The sequence below is a fragment of the Saccopteryx bilineata genome, chromosome 5 (genome assembly GCF_036850765.1).
Source record: "Saccopteryx bilineata isolate mSacBil1 chromosome 5, mSacBil1_pri_phased_curated, whole genome shotgun sequence".
In the NCBI taxonomy this organism is placed as follows: Eukaryota; Metazoa; Chordata; class Mammalia; order Chiroptera; family Emballonuridae; genus Saccopteryx; species Saccopteryx bilineata.
Window position 1 is genome coordinate 214,971,741 of NC_089494.1, and position 17,145 is coordinate 214,988,885.

A 17,145-nucleotide genomic window follows, 5' to 3' on the forward strand; every position below is an offset into this window, starting at 1 on the left:
ATTGTCTTCCATCACCTTCTATCTGGTTTTCTTTGTTCCCCTCCCCTTCCCTACCCCCTCCCTGTCCCTTCCCCTCCCCCTGGTAACCACCACATTCTTGTCCATGTTCCTGAGTCTCATTTTTGTATCCCACATATGTATGGAATTATATAGTTCTTAGTTTTTTCTGATTTACTTACTTCACTCAGTATAATGTTATCAAGGTTCATCCATGTTGTTGTAAATGATTGGATGTCATCAATTCTTATGGCTGAGTAGTATTCCATAGTATATATGTACCACATCTTCTTTATCCAATCATCTACTGAAGGGCTTTTTAGTTGTTTCCATGTCTTGGCAACCATTAAAAATGCTGCCATGAACATGGGGTTGTATGTGTCTTTACATACCAGTGTTTTTTAGTTTGGGGGGTATATACCCAGTAGAGGGATTGCTGGGTCATATGGTAGTTCTATTTTTAATTTTTTGAGGAACCGCCATACTTTCTTCCTTAATGGTTTACTACTTTACATTCTGTGGATATCTGTGGTGATTTCTCTTCTTTCGTTTTGGATTTTGTTTATATGAGTCCTTTCTCTTTTTTTCTTAGTGAGTCTTGCCAAGGGTTTGTCAATATTGTTAATCTTTTTAAAGAACCAGCTCCTTGTTTAATTGATCTTTTTCTATAGTTTTTCTGTTCTCTATTTCATTATTTATTTCTGCTCTGATTTTTATTATGTCCTTTCTTCTGCTGGTTTTGGGTTGCCTTTGTTCTTCTTTTTCTAGTTCCTTAAGATGTGAAGTTAAATTGTTTACTTGGGCTCTCTCTTGTTTGTTCATATATGCCTGTAGTGATATGAACTTCCCTGTTATTACTGCTTGTGCTGCATCCCAGAGATTCTGATATTTCATATTGTCATTTTCGTTTGTCTGTATGTATCTTTTGATCTCTTTTATTTCTTCTTTGACCCATTCATTTTTTAAAAGCATGTTGTTTAATGTCCACATTTTTGTGGGTTTGTTTTGTAATAGAATTCTAGTTTCAAAACTTTATGGTCAGAGGATATGCTTGGTATAATTTTAATCTTTCTGAATTCGTTGATGTTATTTTTGTGGCCCAACATACGGTCAATTCTTGAGAATGTTCCATGTACACTGGAGAAAAATGTATACTCTGGCGCTTTGGGATGAAATGTCCTTTAGATGTTTATCAAATCCAATTTTTCTAGTGTTTCGTTTAAGGCCGATATTTCTTTATTAATTTTCTGTTTGGATATACCATCTAGACCCATCAGCGGTGTATTGAGGTCTCCAAGTATGATTGTATTTTTGTCAGTTTTTATTTTTAGGTCAGTCAGTAGAGTCATATATTTTGGTGCTCCTTGGTTTGGTGCATATATATTAAGAAGTGTTATGTCTTCTTGATTCCATAATCTTTTTATAATTATAAAATGACCATCTTTGTCTCTGATTACCTTTGCTGTCTTGTAGTCAGCATTGTTAGATATAAGTATTGCTACACCTGCATTTCTTTGGATGTTATTTGTTCAGAGAATCGTTTTTCAACCTTTCACTTTGAATTTGTTTTTATCCTTGTAGCTTAGATGTGTTTCTTGAAGGCAGCATACAGTTAAATTATCTTTTTAAATCCATTCTGCTACTCTGTGTCTTTTTATTGGTGAATTCAATCCATTTATATTTAGTGTAATTATTGACACTTGAGGGTTTCCTATTGCCATTTTATATATTGCTTTCTGATAGCTTTGTATCTTGTTTGGTTCTTCTCTTTTGTTTTTCTATCATTTGTTTTTGTTTGGTTGTATTTCATACTTCTTTCCTTTGTTACTTCTTTTTTTAAGCCATGTGTTTCTGTGGTGATTTTTTTAGGGGTGGTTACCATTAAGTAATAGTAAGGATATATATCATGTTGTAGTACATTATCTCATGAGTGCTTCTGCACTCCATCCTCCTTTGCTACTGTTAATCTTTGTCCTCCCCTCTTGTTTGTTTTTGTTGTCACAGATTAATCCTGTTTTTATTGTGATCTTAATGTAGCATTTACTTGTAGTTTTGTTTTGTTTTGTTCTTTGTATCTGGTTGGTAAACCTCCTTTAGTATTTCCTGAAGTGGGAGTTTTCTGGTGATAAATTTCCTCATCTTTTCTGTATCTGTGAATGTTTTAATATCTCCTTCATATTTGAAGGATAGCTTTGATGGGTATAGTATTATTGGCTGAAAGTTCCTCTCTTTCAGGGCTTTAAATATTGGGGTCCACTCTCTTCTAGCTTGTAGAGTTTCTGCTGAAAAATATGATGATAATCTAATAGGCCTCTCTTTCAGAACTTTAAATATTGGGGTCCAACTTGTAGAGTTTCCACTGAGAAACCTGATGATAATCTAATGGGGCTTCCTTTATATGTTGTATTCTTCTTTTCCCTGGCTTCCTTGAGAATTTTTTCTTTGTCATTGGTTTGTGATAATTTCATTATAATGTGCCTTGGAGTAGGTTTGTTAGAGTTAAGGTAACTCGGAGTTCTGTTTGCTTCTTGAATTTGAGGCTCTAATTCTTTCCACAGGCTTGGGAGGTTCTCATCTATTATTTGTTTGGTATGTTCTCCATTCCATTTTCTCTCTCTTCTCCTTCTGATATACTCATTATTTTTATGTTGCTCTTTCTGATGGAATCAGACAATTCCTGTAGGGCTTTCTCATTTTTTTTAATTTGTGAGTCTCTCTCCTCTTCTCTCTGTAGTGTCTCTAGTTGCCTGTCCTCTATGTCACTAATTCTCTCCTTTATCTGGCCTGTTCTATTAGCTAGGCTTGTTACCTCATTTTTCAATCATGAATTAAGTTTTCCATCTCTGTTTGATTCATTTTCATAGTTTCAATTTCCTTGGTGATGTGTTCTTTCTCTTCATTGAATTGTTTTTTGAGCTCCCTAAATTGCCTTTCTGTGCTTTCTTGTATTTCCCTGAATATTTTTAGGACTTCAATTTTAAATTTTCTGTCATTTAACTCCAAGATTCCCAAGCAATTGAAAGTTTTTTTTTATAGATTTTTTTCTCATCTATCTGAGCTACATCTCTGTCTTTTGTATCCATGATATTTGATTTCTTTTTCCTTAATGGCATTTCAGAGTGGTATTGTTAATAACACTAATAAGAGATGATAAAATTTGAAAAAAATACAGTGAAAAAAATGAAAATTCTAGTGTGCTAAATGGAACAAAACTACATAGAATGGAGAGCCTGAGTTGGGGGAAAATAACAAAGAGATAAAAAAAAAAAAAAAAAACTAAAAACACACAAAATACCACAAGGGATAAAATTGAATCAAAAATAAAATAATTTGTTTGTGAATGACAAGTGAATGAGAGAAAAAGTGAAAGAGAAAAGAAGACACAAGAAGAGAAAAAAAAGAGTTAAGGTTTTTGGAATGTAATCCTCCTAGAAAAAAAACAAGAATGGAAAATGTAACACCTATGGGAATGAAGTTCAAAATGAAAAGGAAAGAATAAAACAGAAAAAGGATAAAATGCCCAAAGTGGAGGAAAAAAGATAAAAATACAAGAAAAATATGGAAAACTGTTATAAAAAATGTGTTTTTTTTCTGTTTTTTGAGAGGTTATCTTCCTTTTTTCTTTGTTTCTTTTTCTTTTTGGACAGTGGCGCTGTACCCCAGGTTTTGCCCCTGTGGCACTCTTGAGTAGAGATTTGCAGTTGATGTGTCTCTATTGCGATGACATAAGCTAGATCTCAGTCCCATTGGTAGGCAGGGCTTGTTAGCATTTGCAGACTCTGACAATGAAAGATCAAGTTTTCCTGGTGCCTCTCCCCACCTCTCCTTCCTGAGTCAGCATCCTGGGGACCCAGCTGTGAAGTTGCCCTAGGCACTGCTTGGAAAACAAGAGGCTCTAAGAGCTGCCAAGTCCCCCCTCCAGTCCCGCTCAATGCACAGTTCTGGGTAAGGCTTTGCCAGCCAGAGCTGCCAGTGTATGCAGGCAGGGCTGGGAGCTGATTGCTTTTCAGGTGTCTTTCTGTAACCTGTATCAGCTGGAGGGAAGATGCCCCAGCCACTGCCTGCAGAGCAAGAGGCCCCAAAAGCTGCCAAGTCCCTCCTCTAGGTCTGCTCCAAGCACAGCTCTGGGTAAGGTTTTGTCAACCAGAGCCACCAGCATAAGCAGACAGGGCTGTGAGTGACTTCTTTCTGGTCAGGCTCCTTTCTAAGGGAACCTAGGTATATCTAGTTTGCCTCAGTGCTCCGTGAGTCTGATCTTCACAGGCTTCTCCCCTTCTCCCTTGTGCTGTTTGGTAGCCTACAGCAAGCTGCTTGCACCCTGCTCAGTACCAAGCCCCTGCCACTTCTGCAGGTCTGCTCTGTGGGGATGTGCTTTGTAACCTGTATCGGCTGGTGGAGGCACCCCGCCTGGACAGGTCCAGGTGTAGAGAACCCGGCCCTTGTGCACTTCCCGTGCTGTTGGTCAGGGAGCCAGGATCACAAAGAAAGTCTGGTACAGCCCACGCAGAAGTCCACTGCTGACAGTCTCTGGCCCAGCCCCTCTATCCGTGAACACATGCACCTATGCCAGAGGCGCCAGGTGGAGCAACTCACACACCACCCACGATTGCAAACTGGGAGTGAACAAAGCCCAAAGCCACTCTAGTGCCAGTCTCCTCAGGCAACTCACTCGCCCACCTTTGCCAGGGTCTGCCACTGGCGCTAGCTCCACATCTGCAATCTCAGGCTGAGCTGCTGGTGCACTCTCTCCTCAGCTTGATTGTCTGCCCTAGCCAGCTTCTTCCCTCATCCCTAGCCCACCCTACCTCTCAGTTTCAAGTGAAAGCAGCCCTTCCTCAGGTCAGTGAGGAAAGTGGAATACTTTGTTCTCCATCTTATTTCCTTCAAAGTAGATTATATATTCAGCTACTTTTTCACCCAATTGTACCTTTGTTTGATGTATGTGTATTTCAGATGCTCCTGAGATTGTTTTTCTGTCTCTAGTTGTTGAATTTGTTGAAATTTCAGGGGGAGATATTGGGAGCACCCCTCACGGTGCCATTTCTCTGATGTCACTCTCACTGTGATTTTAATTTGCATCCCTCTGATGATTAGCAACACTGAGAATCTTCTTTATGTCTATTGGCCATCTGAATGTCCTCTTTAGAGAAATGTCTATTCAGAGTATTTGCCCATTTTTAAATTGAGTTGTCTTCGTGGTGTTGAATTATATAAGTTCCTTATATATTTCAGATATTAACTTCTTATCAAATGCGTCATTGGCAAATATGTTCTCCCATTTAATGGATTGCCTTTTCCTTTTGTTGATAGTTTCTTTTGCTGTGCAAATGCTTTTTAGTTTGTTGTAGTTGCATTTGTTTATTTTCTTTTGTTTCTCTTGCCCAAGGAGATATATTGGCAAAAATATTTCTACAAGAGATGTCTGAGATTTTAGTGCCTATGTTTTTTTCTAGGATTTTTATGGTTTTGCAACTTATATTTGAGTCTTTAATTCATTTAGAGTTTATTCTTGTGTATGGTGTATTTTGGTGGTCTAGTTTCATTTTTTTTATATACTGGTCCTATTTTCCCAACACCATTTATTGAAGAGACTAGACTGTCTTTTACTCCATTGTATGTTCTTTCCTCCTGTGTCAAATTTAATTGACCATAAGTGTTTGGGTTTATTTCTGGGCTCTCTGTTATGTACCATTGATTTATATGTCTCTTATGCCAGTACCAGGCCATTTGGGGAATCCATGAGTTTAAAGGCTTAGAAATTTTTGGGAAGTTTTGCTGCCCAAATACTTTTATTCACTACCTTGACTGAACCCTGAGAGCTGACAAACTATAAACCTTGTATTGGTACTCTCTCCCTGTAAAACTGATTTTCATTGAGAACCCATCAGTAAGGATTTGTTTGGGGTATGATCAGTCTTACATCAAGCTACATAGATGTGATGAGGCCCTCATAGAAAGGAGTATTAAATTGTTACCTCTTGTATGAAGTCTTCCCTGATGTTCTCTTTCTTTTAATACCTATTCCCACAGAAATTTGCTTATTAAGCATTAACAGTAACCCCTATCATTTATGATTGTCTCTATTAGTCTCCTCCAATAGTGGGTAGAGCTGCTCAAGGACAAGACCATAATTATTTATACTCTTATTTCCAGAGAGCTATACTATTCACCATACAAAGCAGACACTTAGTAATAGCTTATTGAACTTACCTTGTGCCAAGCACTGTGCTTGACAATAGCTTACTTGTCTGAATTAATACTTATAATTTTGTGAGAGGGAATAATCTCTCATATTTTATGCATTAAATAAGCTGAGAATTAGAGAGTGTAAGTAACTTGCCCTAAATAAAACTGAATATGTGGCATTGCCAAGATTCAAATCCAAACCTAACTGGTTCCCAAACTGTGCTCTTATTCTTTTGCAAGGAGGCAAGGAAGGAGGAAAAAATGACAAATATTGTTTACAATCTTTGTTGCAAAGATGCTGATTAAATGAACTTCAATGCTACTGTGCCTTATAAAAGCATTTTCTGGATATATAATTTTTATTTTCTATGTCAATTCTGCTACCTATGTATATACTCCACAAAACCTTTAAATTGTTATTTGGTTATAGTTTGTTTTCATCCAACTTTAGAAGCCTCGTGAGTTAACCCTATAATTCACAGACCCTTATTTTCAGCAGTCTGTACAAGATCTTTCTTTCATTTTCTTTTATTTTATTTTTGCCCTTTTATATGTGAATCCTATTTCCACTGCCCTGCCTGCCCCTGTAGGCCTCACATTAATATTTTACATATGTCTTTAGATATACAATTACCTAAAAAATCCATAGGGTATTTTTTTGCATGTGTATGTATATGCATTTAATTCATATAAGTAGGTTTTTGTGTAATGCCTTATATCATAACTTACTGTTTTGGCTCAACCCTGGGAATTTAATCGGGTCCACCATAGAATCCATTATATTCTTTTCTCCAAGTAGGTTCCTCGAACTCACACTGTCACAAAGAATATGTACACACATCTTCATATGTGCCTCTTTATAAGCCTTCAAGAATTTCTCTGAGCCTGATTAGGAAGTGGTGCAGCAAATAGAGCATCGGACTGGGATGTGGAGGACCTGGGTTTGAGACGCCGAGGTCGCCAGCTGGTTTGAGCAGAACTCACCAGCTTGGACCCAAGGTCGCTGGCTCTAGCATGGGGTTACTCGGTCTGCTGAAGGCCTGTGGTCAAGGCACATATAAGAAAGCAATCAATGAACAACTAAGGTGTCACAACAAAACAACTAATGATTGATGCTTCTCATCTCTCTTTGTTTCTGTCTGTCCCTATCTATCCCTCTCTTTGACTCTCTCTCTGTAAAAAAAAAAAAAATTTCTCTGAAATATGTACCCAGAGTACATATGCAGTCTGCCAAGTATACTAGAATGCTTTCCAGAAGGTTTTACCAGTAATGCAAAAGAGTTTGAACATCTCCTATTCACTAAAACAATATTATTCTCTTCTTAAACTTTGACAATACCTTAGATGTATTGTGAATATACAGTAGATGTTCATTATTGTTATATTTTCATTTTTCAGCTTACTAGTAAGTTTGAGTACTTTTGCACATATCTATTAGCTCTTTGGCCATCCCCTTCTATGATGTGTCTATTAATATACTTTTGCCTACTTAATGGTTTTTCTGTATATTTATTATCGGTTTATGGATTTCTCTATTTCCTACAAAATCCTTAGACAATAAACATTGAAGTATTTTCTCATCCACCTAGATTTGTCTATGGAATACTTAATTTTGATTTCATAAAATTTACCTATCTTTAACCTTTAGTTTATTTTTTGAGAGTTTTACTAAAAGGTTCCGATTTCTACGTCACAAGGATAATACCCTACATTTTAAAAAAAAACACTTTATTTATTGATTTTAGAGAGAAGAGAAAGAAAAAGAGAAAAGGGCAGGGGGCAAGGGGAGGAGCATGAAGCATTAACACATTGTTGCTTCTTGTATGTGCCTTAACCAGGCAAACCCAGTGTTTTAAACTAGCGACCTCTGCATTCCAGGTTGATGTTTTATCTACTGTGCCACCACAGGTCAGGCAATGCCTTACATTTTTTAATATTAGTGAGTGCTTTTGTTCTCTTGCTCTTATTCTCTCTCTCTCTTTCTGTCCTCTCATACACATACCACACACATATGCACAAAAATCTTCAACAAGCATCATACTTAGTACAGAAAAAAATTCATAAGCTAATAAAACAGGAGCCCCATAACATCACTCCTATTTAAATGGAGCTTTGGCTAAAAGCAAGGCAAAGAAAAAAATAACGATTGGAATAAATGAGTTAAAACTAAATTGGACATTATTTCAGACTTTTTAGTTGCTAAGGTGGGAGGATGTAGAAAGGGAGACATCAACGAGGATGTTTGTGTTATACTAGTTATCAAAGTATCAAAATATTCTCATTGGAATAGAAAAACACCAAGATTTTCACCAACTTAAGAAATGTTTTCAAAAATCTTTCTATATTTCTTTAGACAAATGATAGCTCATTGTGCCAGGGAAGAGTTAATTACTAGATATGTAATACAGAAATATATAGTAAAGAGAGGTTGATTAAATAGTTTCTAGTTAGTGATGGCAGGTGACAAGCACAAAATCCAAATATTAGAAATAATCACAAATTCTCTATTTAAATACATGGTTTTATTTTTTTTTTTTAGCCAACGTAATCCTCGTCTATGGACTGCAACCTTTGGTACTTCCTCAGTATTTCCTAGACAGAGAATAAGATTAAATACTATTTTGATCCATAATGACTATAATGCTGCAAGTCATGAAAATGATATTGCAGCTGTGAAACTTGACAGAGATATCAACTTTACCAAAAATATACATAGGGTCTGTCTGCCAGAAGCTAATCAGAATATTCTACCTGGTTCCACAGCTTATGTAACAGGATGGGGATCTCAAACATTTGAAGGTAAGCATCTCAGGAAAAATAAAACAAACAACAATAAAATCTCCTGGTTCTTGCTATTGTGTATGTGTGTGTATATATATCAAGATTGATGATATAGAGATAGATAGATAGATGATAGATCTTTTAATTGAGGAACACCTGAAATATAGGTTCTATGGACATAACCATCTTATATTCTACTCAGTCTAAACTGTAGTCATTCCTGAGTTTCCTCAGGAAAGTAAAGCAATGCCCTTAGCAACTATAGAGAATTCTAAAGAACAGGGAAATGTAAAATAAAGCGATGAAAAACCATGAATGCTTCAATGACCCACAGACTCCATATAACTCAAATGGCTCCCTATTAAAAAATAATAATAACACTTTTTTTAAAAGCAGCTTTGGCTAAGTAAGGGGCTTAACAACCTTTAAGATATTAACAGTCATTTCAGGTATTCTGGGATGAAATAAATCCTGCCTCAAGAAAGAAACTCTATGTGTTCATAAGCATTGCCCTAATTTGTTTATTAAATGAATACAATGGAAATAAATATGAACACAATGTGAGAGAGCAAGGAGGGGCAAGGGGAAAATAAGAGTATCAATCACGGGATGGAAAAATGCCATTTTCATGGGTTTATACTCATGTTGTAGATGTCTCTCTGGAATAATACAAATATTTAATTGTCTAAGAAAATGTTTCATTGTATTCACATAGCCCAATGTAATAGTTAAAATTTTGTGCATATCACAAAAATGGCAGTGCCATTTGAGGGAACATCAATATAGAACAAATTAATTTTTTAAGCTTTGAAACCAGAGTGGGTTTTTTTTTTTGTTTTTGTTTTTTTTTGCTGTTAGATTAAAGATTATTCAATATATAAATTTTCAATTCAAAGTTAGGCAGTGGATAATTTTAATACCACTAGTCAATTTTAAGACAGAATATTTATTTATTTTTCTTAACGTCTAAGGGGCATCATAAACTAAAGCAAAAACAAGAGAGAGAAAGAGAGAGAGAAATTGATCTCTAGAAAAAGGCTATCTTTTCCTACTTATGAGTATCTTTGTTGAAAAGAGAATCCTAAGTACATCTTCAATAGCCTTCTTTTCTGAATAAGAAATAATGTTTGGAGTACATTTATTCCTTTCCATATTCATCACAGAGTCATTGATTCCTTTATGTTAAAGTCCATTTTCTTTCTGTGTTATAAATAACAGGCAACACAGTTAGAGATCTACAGCAAGGACGGGTGTACATAATAAGTAATAATGTATGTAATGCACCAACTAGTTATGATGGAGCAGTCTTGCCTGGAATGTTATGTGCTGGCCTACGTCAAGGTGGAGTGGATGCATGCCGGGTAAGTTCAAGACAGTATTAACAATGACTTCATTCAAGGTTCTAAGTTCTTACTAGCATGTAATATTGTAATAGCTATAGAGGTAAATTGTAATTCACAGTCCTGATCCTCTAAAAATTTATGGTCTATATTTTAGAGATAAAATTTCTATCATGAAGTTGGTTTGTGATGAAATACTCATTCTGAGAAGCCAAACTGCAAAGTGGTTAATTACCCAAACTCAAGAACCAGATAGATCTGAGTTTGATTCTTTTTTGTTTGTTTGGTTGTTGTTGTTGTTTTGGGGGTTTTTTTGTTTGTTTGTTTTTTGTTTTTTTCTGAAGCTGGAAACGGGGAGAGACAGTCAGACAGACTCCCGCATGCGCCCCACCGGGATCCACCCGGCACGCCCACCAGGGGCGAAGCTCTGCCCACCAGGGGGTGATGCTCTGCCCCTCCGGGGCGTCGCTCTGCCTCGACCAGAGCCACTCTAGTGCCTGGGGCAGAGGCCAAGGAGCCATCCCCAGTGCCCGGGCCATCTTTGCTCCAATGGAGCCTTGGCTGCGGGAGGGGAAGAGAGAGACAGAGAGGAAGGAGGGGGGGGTGGAGAAGCAAATGGGTGCTTCTCCTATGTGCCCTGGCCGGGAATCGAACCCGGGTCCCCCGCACGCCAGGCCGACGCTCTACCGCTGAGCCAACCGGCCAGGGCCTGATTCTTTTTTTTTAACAGAGACAGAGAGAGAGTCAGAGAGAGGGAAAGATAGGGACAGACAGATAGGAACGGAGATGAGAAGCATCAATTCTTCGCGGCGACACCTTAGTTGTTCATTGATTACTTTCTCGTATGTGCCTTGACCAGGGAGCCACAGCCAAAGGAGTGACCCCTTGCTCAAGCCAGTGACCTTTGGACTCAAACCAGCAAGTATGGGGTCATGTCTATGATCCCATGCTCAAGCCAGTGACTCTGAACTCAAGCTGGTGAGTGTGTGCTCAAGCCAGATGAGCCCGCACTCAAGCTGGTGACCTCCAGATTTCAAACCTAGGTCTTTTATGTCCCAGTCTGATACTTTATCCACTACGCCACTGCCTGGTCAGGCCTGAGTTTGAATCTTTTTAACCACCATAATCAATTCTTTTACCAATTTAGTGAGAATAATAATAATAGTATTTAACTTTTTTACATACTACTAAAGAGTAGACAGAGATTAAACTTGTCAGGCATGTACTAAGCAACAAAGAAATAGCTATCTCAGCTATTTTTACTGTTATTAACCTAGATCATGATCACTAACATTAACTTTAACTTCAAGCTTTTAATCACTAAGAGGGTTTAAACAAATTAATTGCTCATCTAAGAATCATAGAGAATAATTGATTTTAAGACATAAATAACACCTGAATATCAGTACCTTAAAGATAGAAAATTTATACAAACAGCTTAGTTTCTGGAGTTACAGCACCTCTCATAACTATAAAACAACACAAATGAGGATAAAAAAACTATTTAGATTTAGCCTATAAGTTTTAAAAAAATCTAAAACTGCAAACAATAAAAATGAAATTCTTCCTTCAAAGTTACTAAAATAAGATTTTAATACTAAAATTTTAAAGTAATCTAAACAATTGTTTAAAGTTATCTAAACAATTGACATGGTTATATTTCTTAATATATTTTATTCCTATGTCTGAAACCCAACCCCATATATTAATAGCAACAACTACCTAGTATCAGAAATTAAATTTCTAGAATTAAGAAAAATCAACTTGTTATTTTGATAAACCTGATAATATTTTCCTGGGAGTTATATGTGGAAAAACCAGCTTTATTCTTTCCTCAAATATTACTGACTTTTATATTTAGTGCTCACATTTTTAAAAAGTGGATAAGAAGTACTTCTTAGATAACTTTTATAAAGACCTCAAATCCATGCTCACTTTCCCAAAAATAAAACACTTTTACTGACTGCAAGTTGTGTGTAGGTAAGACTTGTTTACCAATTTTCAAGATATTGTTAATTATTCATGGCACTTTATTCCCTTTAAGTGAAGATGACATTGTCATAGAGAATACTTCTTGCTCCCCAAACTGAATCTTAATTGCTAGCCTTGTAACAGCAAATTCTCAACTTTCATAGTAGTTTTCCAGATAATTCATCAATCAAAAATAAGCAACACACATCTACGCTGACAATTCCAGACCTGCTAAGAGCATTAATTAGAACTGATTTAGGAATACACATGGTATAAAAGAGTATTGTTTATGCTTTACCATGATGCCCTTTCTCTTCGGCATATACAAATTTGGCTATTCCCCCAAGCCTAGTTGAAGCCATAACTAATCATAAAACTTCCTGATGTGTTATAATCCAGGCCTTCCTGATTTTCAGCTGAAGTACTATAATGCATAAAGTTTGTGCCTCAAGAATAATTTATGTAAGAGCTTATGATGTCCTATTCATTTCTGGTCATTTACTTTTTCAAAGAAAGTAAATGAATTATATTTTTATTCATCAGATTGTGCTAACACAATAATGTGTTTCCTGCACTCAGCAAAGCTATGGTCTAGAAGGCGAACACAAGCTCAAATATCTGCACAATCGGCAGTGAAGCTGGCCAGATACAGAAAAATTGACATATCCTTCTTAGCTTAACATTTGCTTGTCTACTCTTGGTAGACATTACACAGAGAAATTTCTTACTACAAAGGAAATGGCAACAAAAACAATGATGAAAAGGTGCTTTGAACTGGTTAACTGAAGCACATATGCATAATCTAAATGAAGCAGCTGCCAATCAGCTCCATACAGTACTTGCCATGCAAGCTGGTGATTCACACACTGACCCTTCTTCCCATCTAGACCAGTAATTAAGTAGGTATAGAAGAACTAGCTACTAAAAGCAGTTGAATGAATAACAAACTATTCTGGATGCACATTTGGTAATATATAATAACTGACTTTTATTAATATTGACTGTGTGCCAGGCAATACTTACGTTAAACTCATTTAAACACATAAATACATTATTTATGCCTGACCAGGTGGTGGCACAGTAGATAGAGTGTCAGACTGGGATGCAGAGGACCCAGGTTTGAAACCCCAATGTCTCTGGCTTGAGCGCAGACTCACCAACTTGAGTGCAGGATTGTTGGCTTGAGCATGGGATCATAGACATGACTCCATGGTCGCTGGCTTGAGCCCAAAGGTCTCTGGCTTGAAGGTCAAGGTCACTGGCTTGAGCAAGGGGTCACTTGCCCTACTGTAGCTCCCCAGTAAAGGCACATGTGAGAAAGTAATTAATGAACTAAGGAGCTGCACGGAAGAATTGATCCTTCTCATCTCTTTCTCTTTTTGTCTGTCTGTCCCTATCTGTTCCTCATTCTGCCTTTCTCTCTCTTTCTCTGTCATACAAAAAAATATTTATTTATAAGTGAAGTAACTGAGGCAGAAGGAGCTATCAAATAGCTTAATGAAGGTCATATAGCTGGTAAGTGGAGAACTCAAACTCTGGCTATATAACTCCAGAACTCACAGACTTATCCCATCATGTAACATGTAAGAACTGTTAAATTTGTTTCCCCAATTAGAGATTGTATGTAGATATTTGTTGGTTGGTGTATAATTATAATTGGATGATAAGTATTTCATGAGCAGTATTTTACTCATTGCCATATAAATATTTTTCTGCTTATTCACCAAAAAAATATTTTTAATGATACCATGCAGGGAGAGAACTATGAATAGGAGGATAAGTGAGACTTCTAAAACCTCATTCATTCAACAAATATTTTCCTAGGATCTCCTATGGGATAGAAGGTTAGGACATAGCAGTGCCTAGAATTGGTACACCCCTTCCATGGTGGACTTTATAGAATAACCAGAAAAACAGACATTGAACAAGTATCGTGAATGCAGTGAGGGTTGCAGAGATGTGCAGCAATTACAATGAGGGGAACTGATTCAGTGGGAGTAAGTTCAAACAGGCACATGAATGGGCTTGTATGAAATAATGAAGAAGCAGTGAAAAAGATACATACAAAATGTTAGAACACAGGCAATGACAAACTAATCCAGCCCAAAGGTGGAAGGGGTGGCAGTGGGGTGGAAAGACACATGTGGTCAGGGAAGGATCTCTGAAGGAGGTAAAGCTTGTGATGAGTGACAGTTAACCAGGCAAATGAGGGAGCCTGGGAAATGTGCTCTTCATCTTCTCACCTTTGCTAAAGGAACAATGTGCAGCTTTGAAAGCTTTTGGTAGTTTTCACATGACTTGGTATGATATCTTAACAAGAAATGTCAGACTAATTTTATTGTCATAAGGGGCATGACTTCTACTGCCATAAAAATAAACTTAAAACTTTGGGGTTGTCTTCACACTGAAATAATTATTCTGTTTCCTTCATTCAGGGTGACTCTGGTGGCCCACTAGTACAACAGGACTCACGGCGGCTGTGGTTCCTCGTGGGGATAGTAAGCTGGGGGGATCAATGTGGTCTGGCAGATAAGCCAGGAGTGTACACTCGAGTGACAGCCTACCGCGACTGGATAACCCAACAAACTGGGATCTAGTGCAATAAATGTCTCTCTGCTGCAAAGTATGTCCAGAGGTGTGCCTGTCCATAACTTCAAAACTCGACTTTCCAGCTGCAAAATAAACTGGAAGTACCCTATTTAACACCCTTTACATAAATAAGGTTTCACAAACAATTTTTTCCTTATTACTATAGATTTTATATTTTTTCAAGAAAACCATATAAATGCATACCCCTGTGGCTGCGTACCAAGGGAGAGAAAACTAGTTACATAAGTAAGAATTTTATTATAGTTGTGATAAGTGCTAATAGTGAAAAAAACAGGTACCCAAGAGGGGATACTAGAGGAACCTGGACACATCTGCACCGTCAGAGGCCCCTTCTCTCATACAGTCTCATCGAAGTTGATAAGTAGGCCAAGTATCAAAACATGCAAGAGATATGGTAGAATAACACTCAAGACAGAAAGAATAATATGAGGCAACAAAAATACTATTTATTTGAAATTTCTGCTTATTCAATATTTTATAGGTGGTGTCAAGTCCTAAAATTAAATATATAAAATGATTGTACAGTCCCACAGCAATCTTAATTATCCTGTAAGAACATGCTCCCAAGGGAACTGATGAATTTCAGGCATTTAAGATCAAAGCTAAACTATTCACTCCTCAACTAAGACCCCAAAAATTATAAATAATTTTTATGACAACTTTTATTAAAAATATCCTTTATCTATGTGGAGAGAATTTATTTCCTTCATAGAGAAGTTTATAAAATATATCAACACAACCTTCTCAAGTAACTTACAACTATACAGTGCTTTTTTCATAACTAAATAAGAGCAATTTTAAGAACTTAAGAACATCGATGGCAGTTATTTTTGAGAATTTAAGAATCCTTAGTACCTAAACCCAAGTAATGAATTGAAAGTCATGAGGAAAAAATGTGAAGAGCTGGTTAAAGGTTAAATAGCTTAATTTCAATGAAATTATCTTAAAGAATAAAGGGACTTCTCTCTCTCTCTCTCTCTCTCTCTCGCAAACACACACATAAATTAAATTAAATGCATTAAAATTTAATGACACAGCAATTTATATAGTTTGAATCATGAGTGTTACTAAAATTTTATAGGATCTTAGCATAGCTAAAGCGTTGTTGTGCATGATCATCTATGTGTCAGGGCTTCCTCCATTTAAAAGCCAACTTATGACACCTGGGTATCAGAACAACTACATGCATTATGATGAAAACATCTTGTATTTCCTTATGTAAAATTGTGAGACCTACAATGTAGGTCTATTTTATTTTAAGGAAAAGAAATTGAAATTTTAACCAATTTTTGGTGAAATGTATAAACAAAATTGTTGGTTTACCTTATTTCAAATAAACTCTTAAAAGTCATTTTTCTGTTTAAGTGTTTAGGGAAGTTATGATTTATGAAGGACAATCCAAAACAATTTATTTAATTGGTTCTCTAATAAGAGAACTGCCAACTAGACTCTAAAGGCTTGGCACTTTCTGCTGCCTTATAATCAAGCACTATAACTGAGGCAAGCGTCCAGCTTGCCACTCCCTTGCTGCACCCTGTGAAGACAACATTAAACTGGTAATTTAGAGTATACAAAGGAAAGTACTTACTTAGAAGAATATAGAGCAAACTCAATTATTTCCTGAAACTCTAGCAGAAACGTTCTAGCACCCTAATTCAGTGCCAGAAAGAGAAATACCAGGGAGAATCCTATTCAGCATATGGAAAACACACAGACTAACCAAGAAAAAAACATAGCAAGCAAATTGAATTGTTCAAAAGTTTAAAATAGTGAACGTAATTAACAAGAGTCATAATTATCCAAGAAAGTGTAGAGCAAAAAATTGACCTTTTTTTTTTGCACTTAGAGGTCTTGATTACAGACTATAGGTCAATAGTTTAAAAAATTTATCAAACTCTGCTCTATTCCAGGCTTTCTACTCCATACTAATTAAACAAAGGTAAACAAGGTGCCCTGCCCTTAAGACATTCAGAAAACGGTGGTATTGACAAACATACAACATCATGAATGCACGAAGAGTAGAAAATTTATTACAGAACAACCAAAGAAGGGGGAAGTCTTAAAAGACTCAGGGTAAATATTTTATAATAATATCAAAAGTGAGTTTTCCAAGGCATGAGTTTGCCATGACCATGCTAATTAATCTGGCACAGGCTCTAATTTACATAATTCAATTTTAATTATCCAATTTGCTAAAAATTAAATGATCTAAACAGATCCAAAATGGATTTTCTCTTTATGTTTTTCATATGTTTATATA

General features: G+C 36.5%; 1 protein-coding gene across 1 annotated transcript in view; it reads left to right on the plus strand.

The window, feature by feature from the left end:
- The window catches only part of TMPRSS11D (transmembrane serine protease 11D), a 56,504-nt gene extending 40,909 nt beyond the window's left edge, over positions 1–15,595 (plus strand). Inside the window, exons 8-10 of the mRNA XM_066279730.1 lie at positions 8,723–8,982; positions 10,183–10,325; positions 14,711–15,595. Of these exons, the coding sequence (XP_066135827.1) occupies positions 8,723–8,982; positions 10,183–10,325; positions 14,711–14,872 (565 nt within the window). The 3' untranslated portion in view covers positions 14,873–15,595. The remainder of the gene's footprint in view (positions 1–8,722; positions 8,983–10,182; positions 10,326–14,710) is intronic.
- The last annotated feature ends 1,550 nt before the right edge of the window (positions 15,596–17,145 follow it).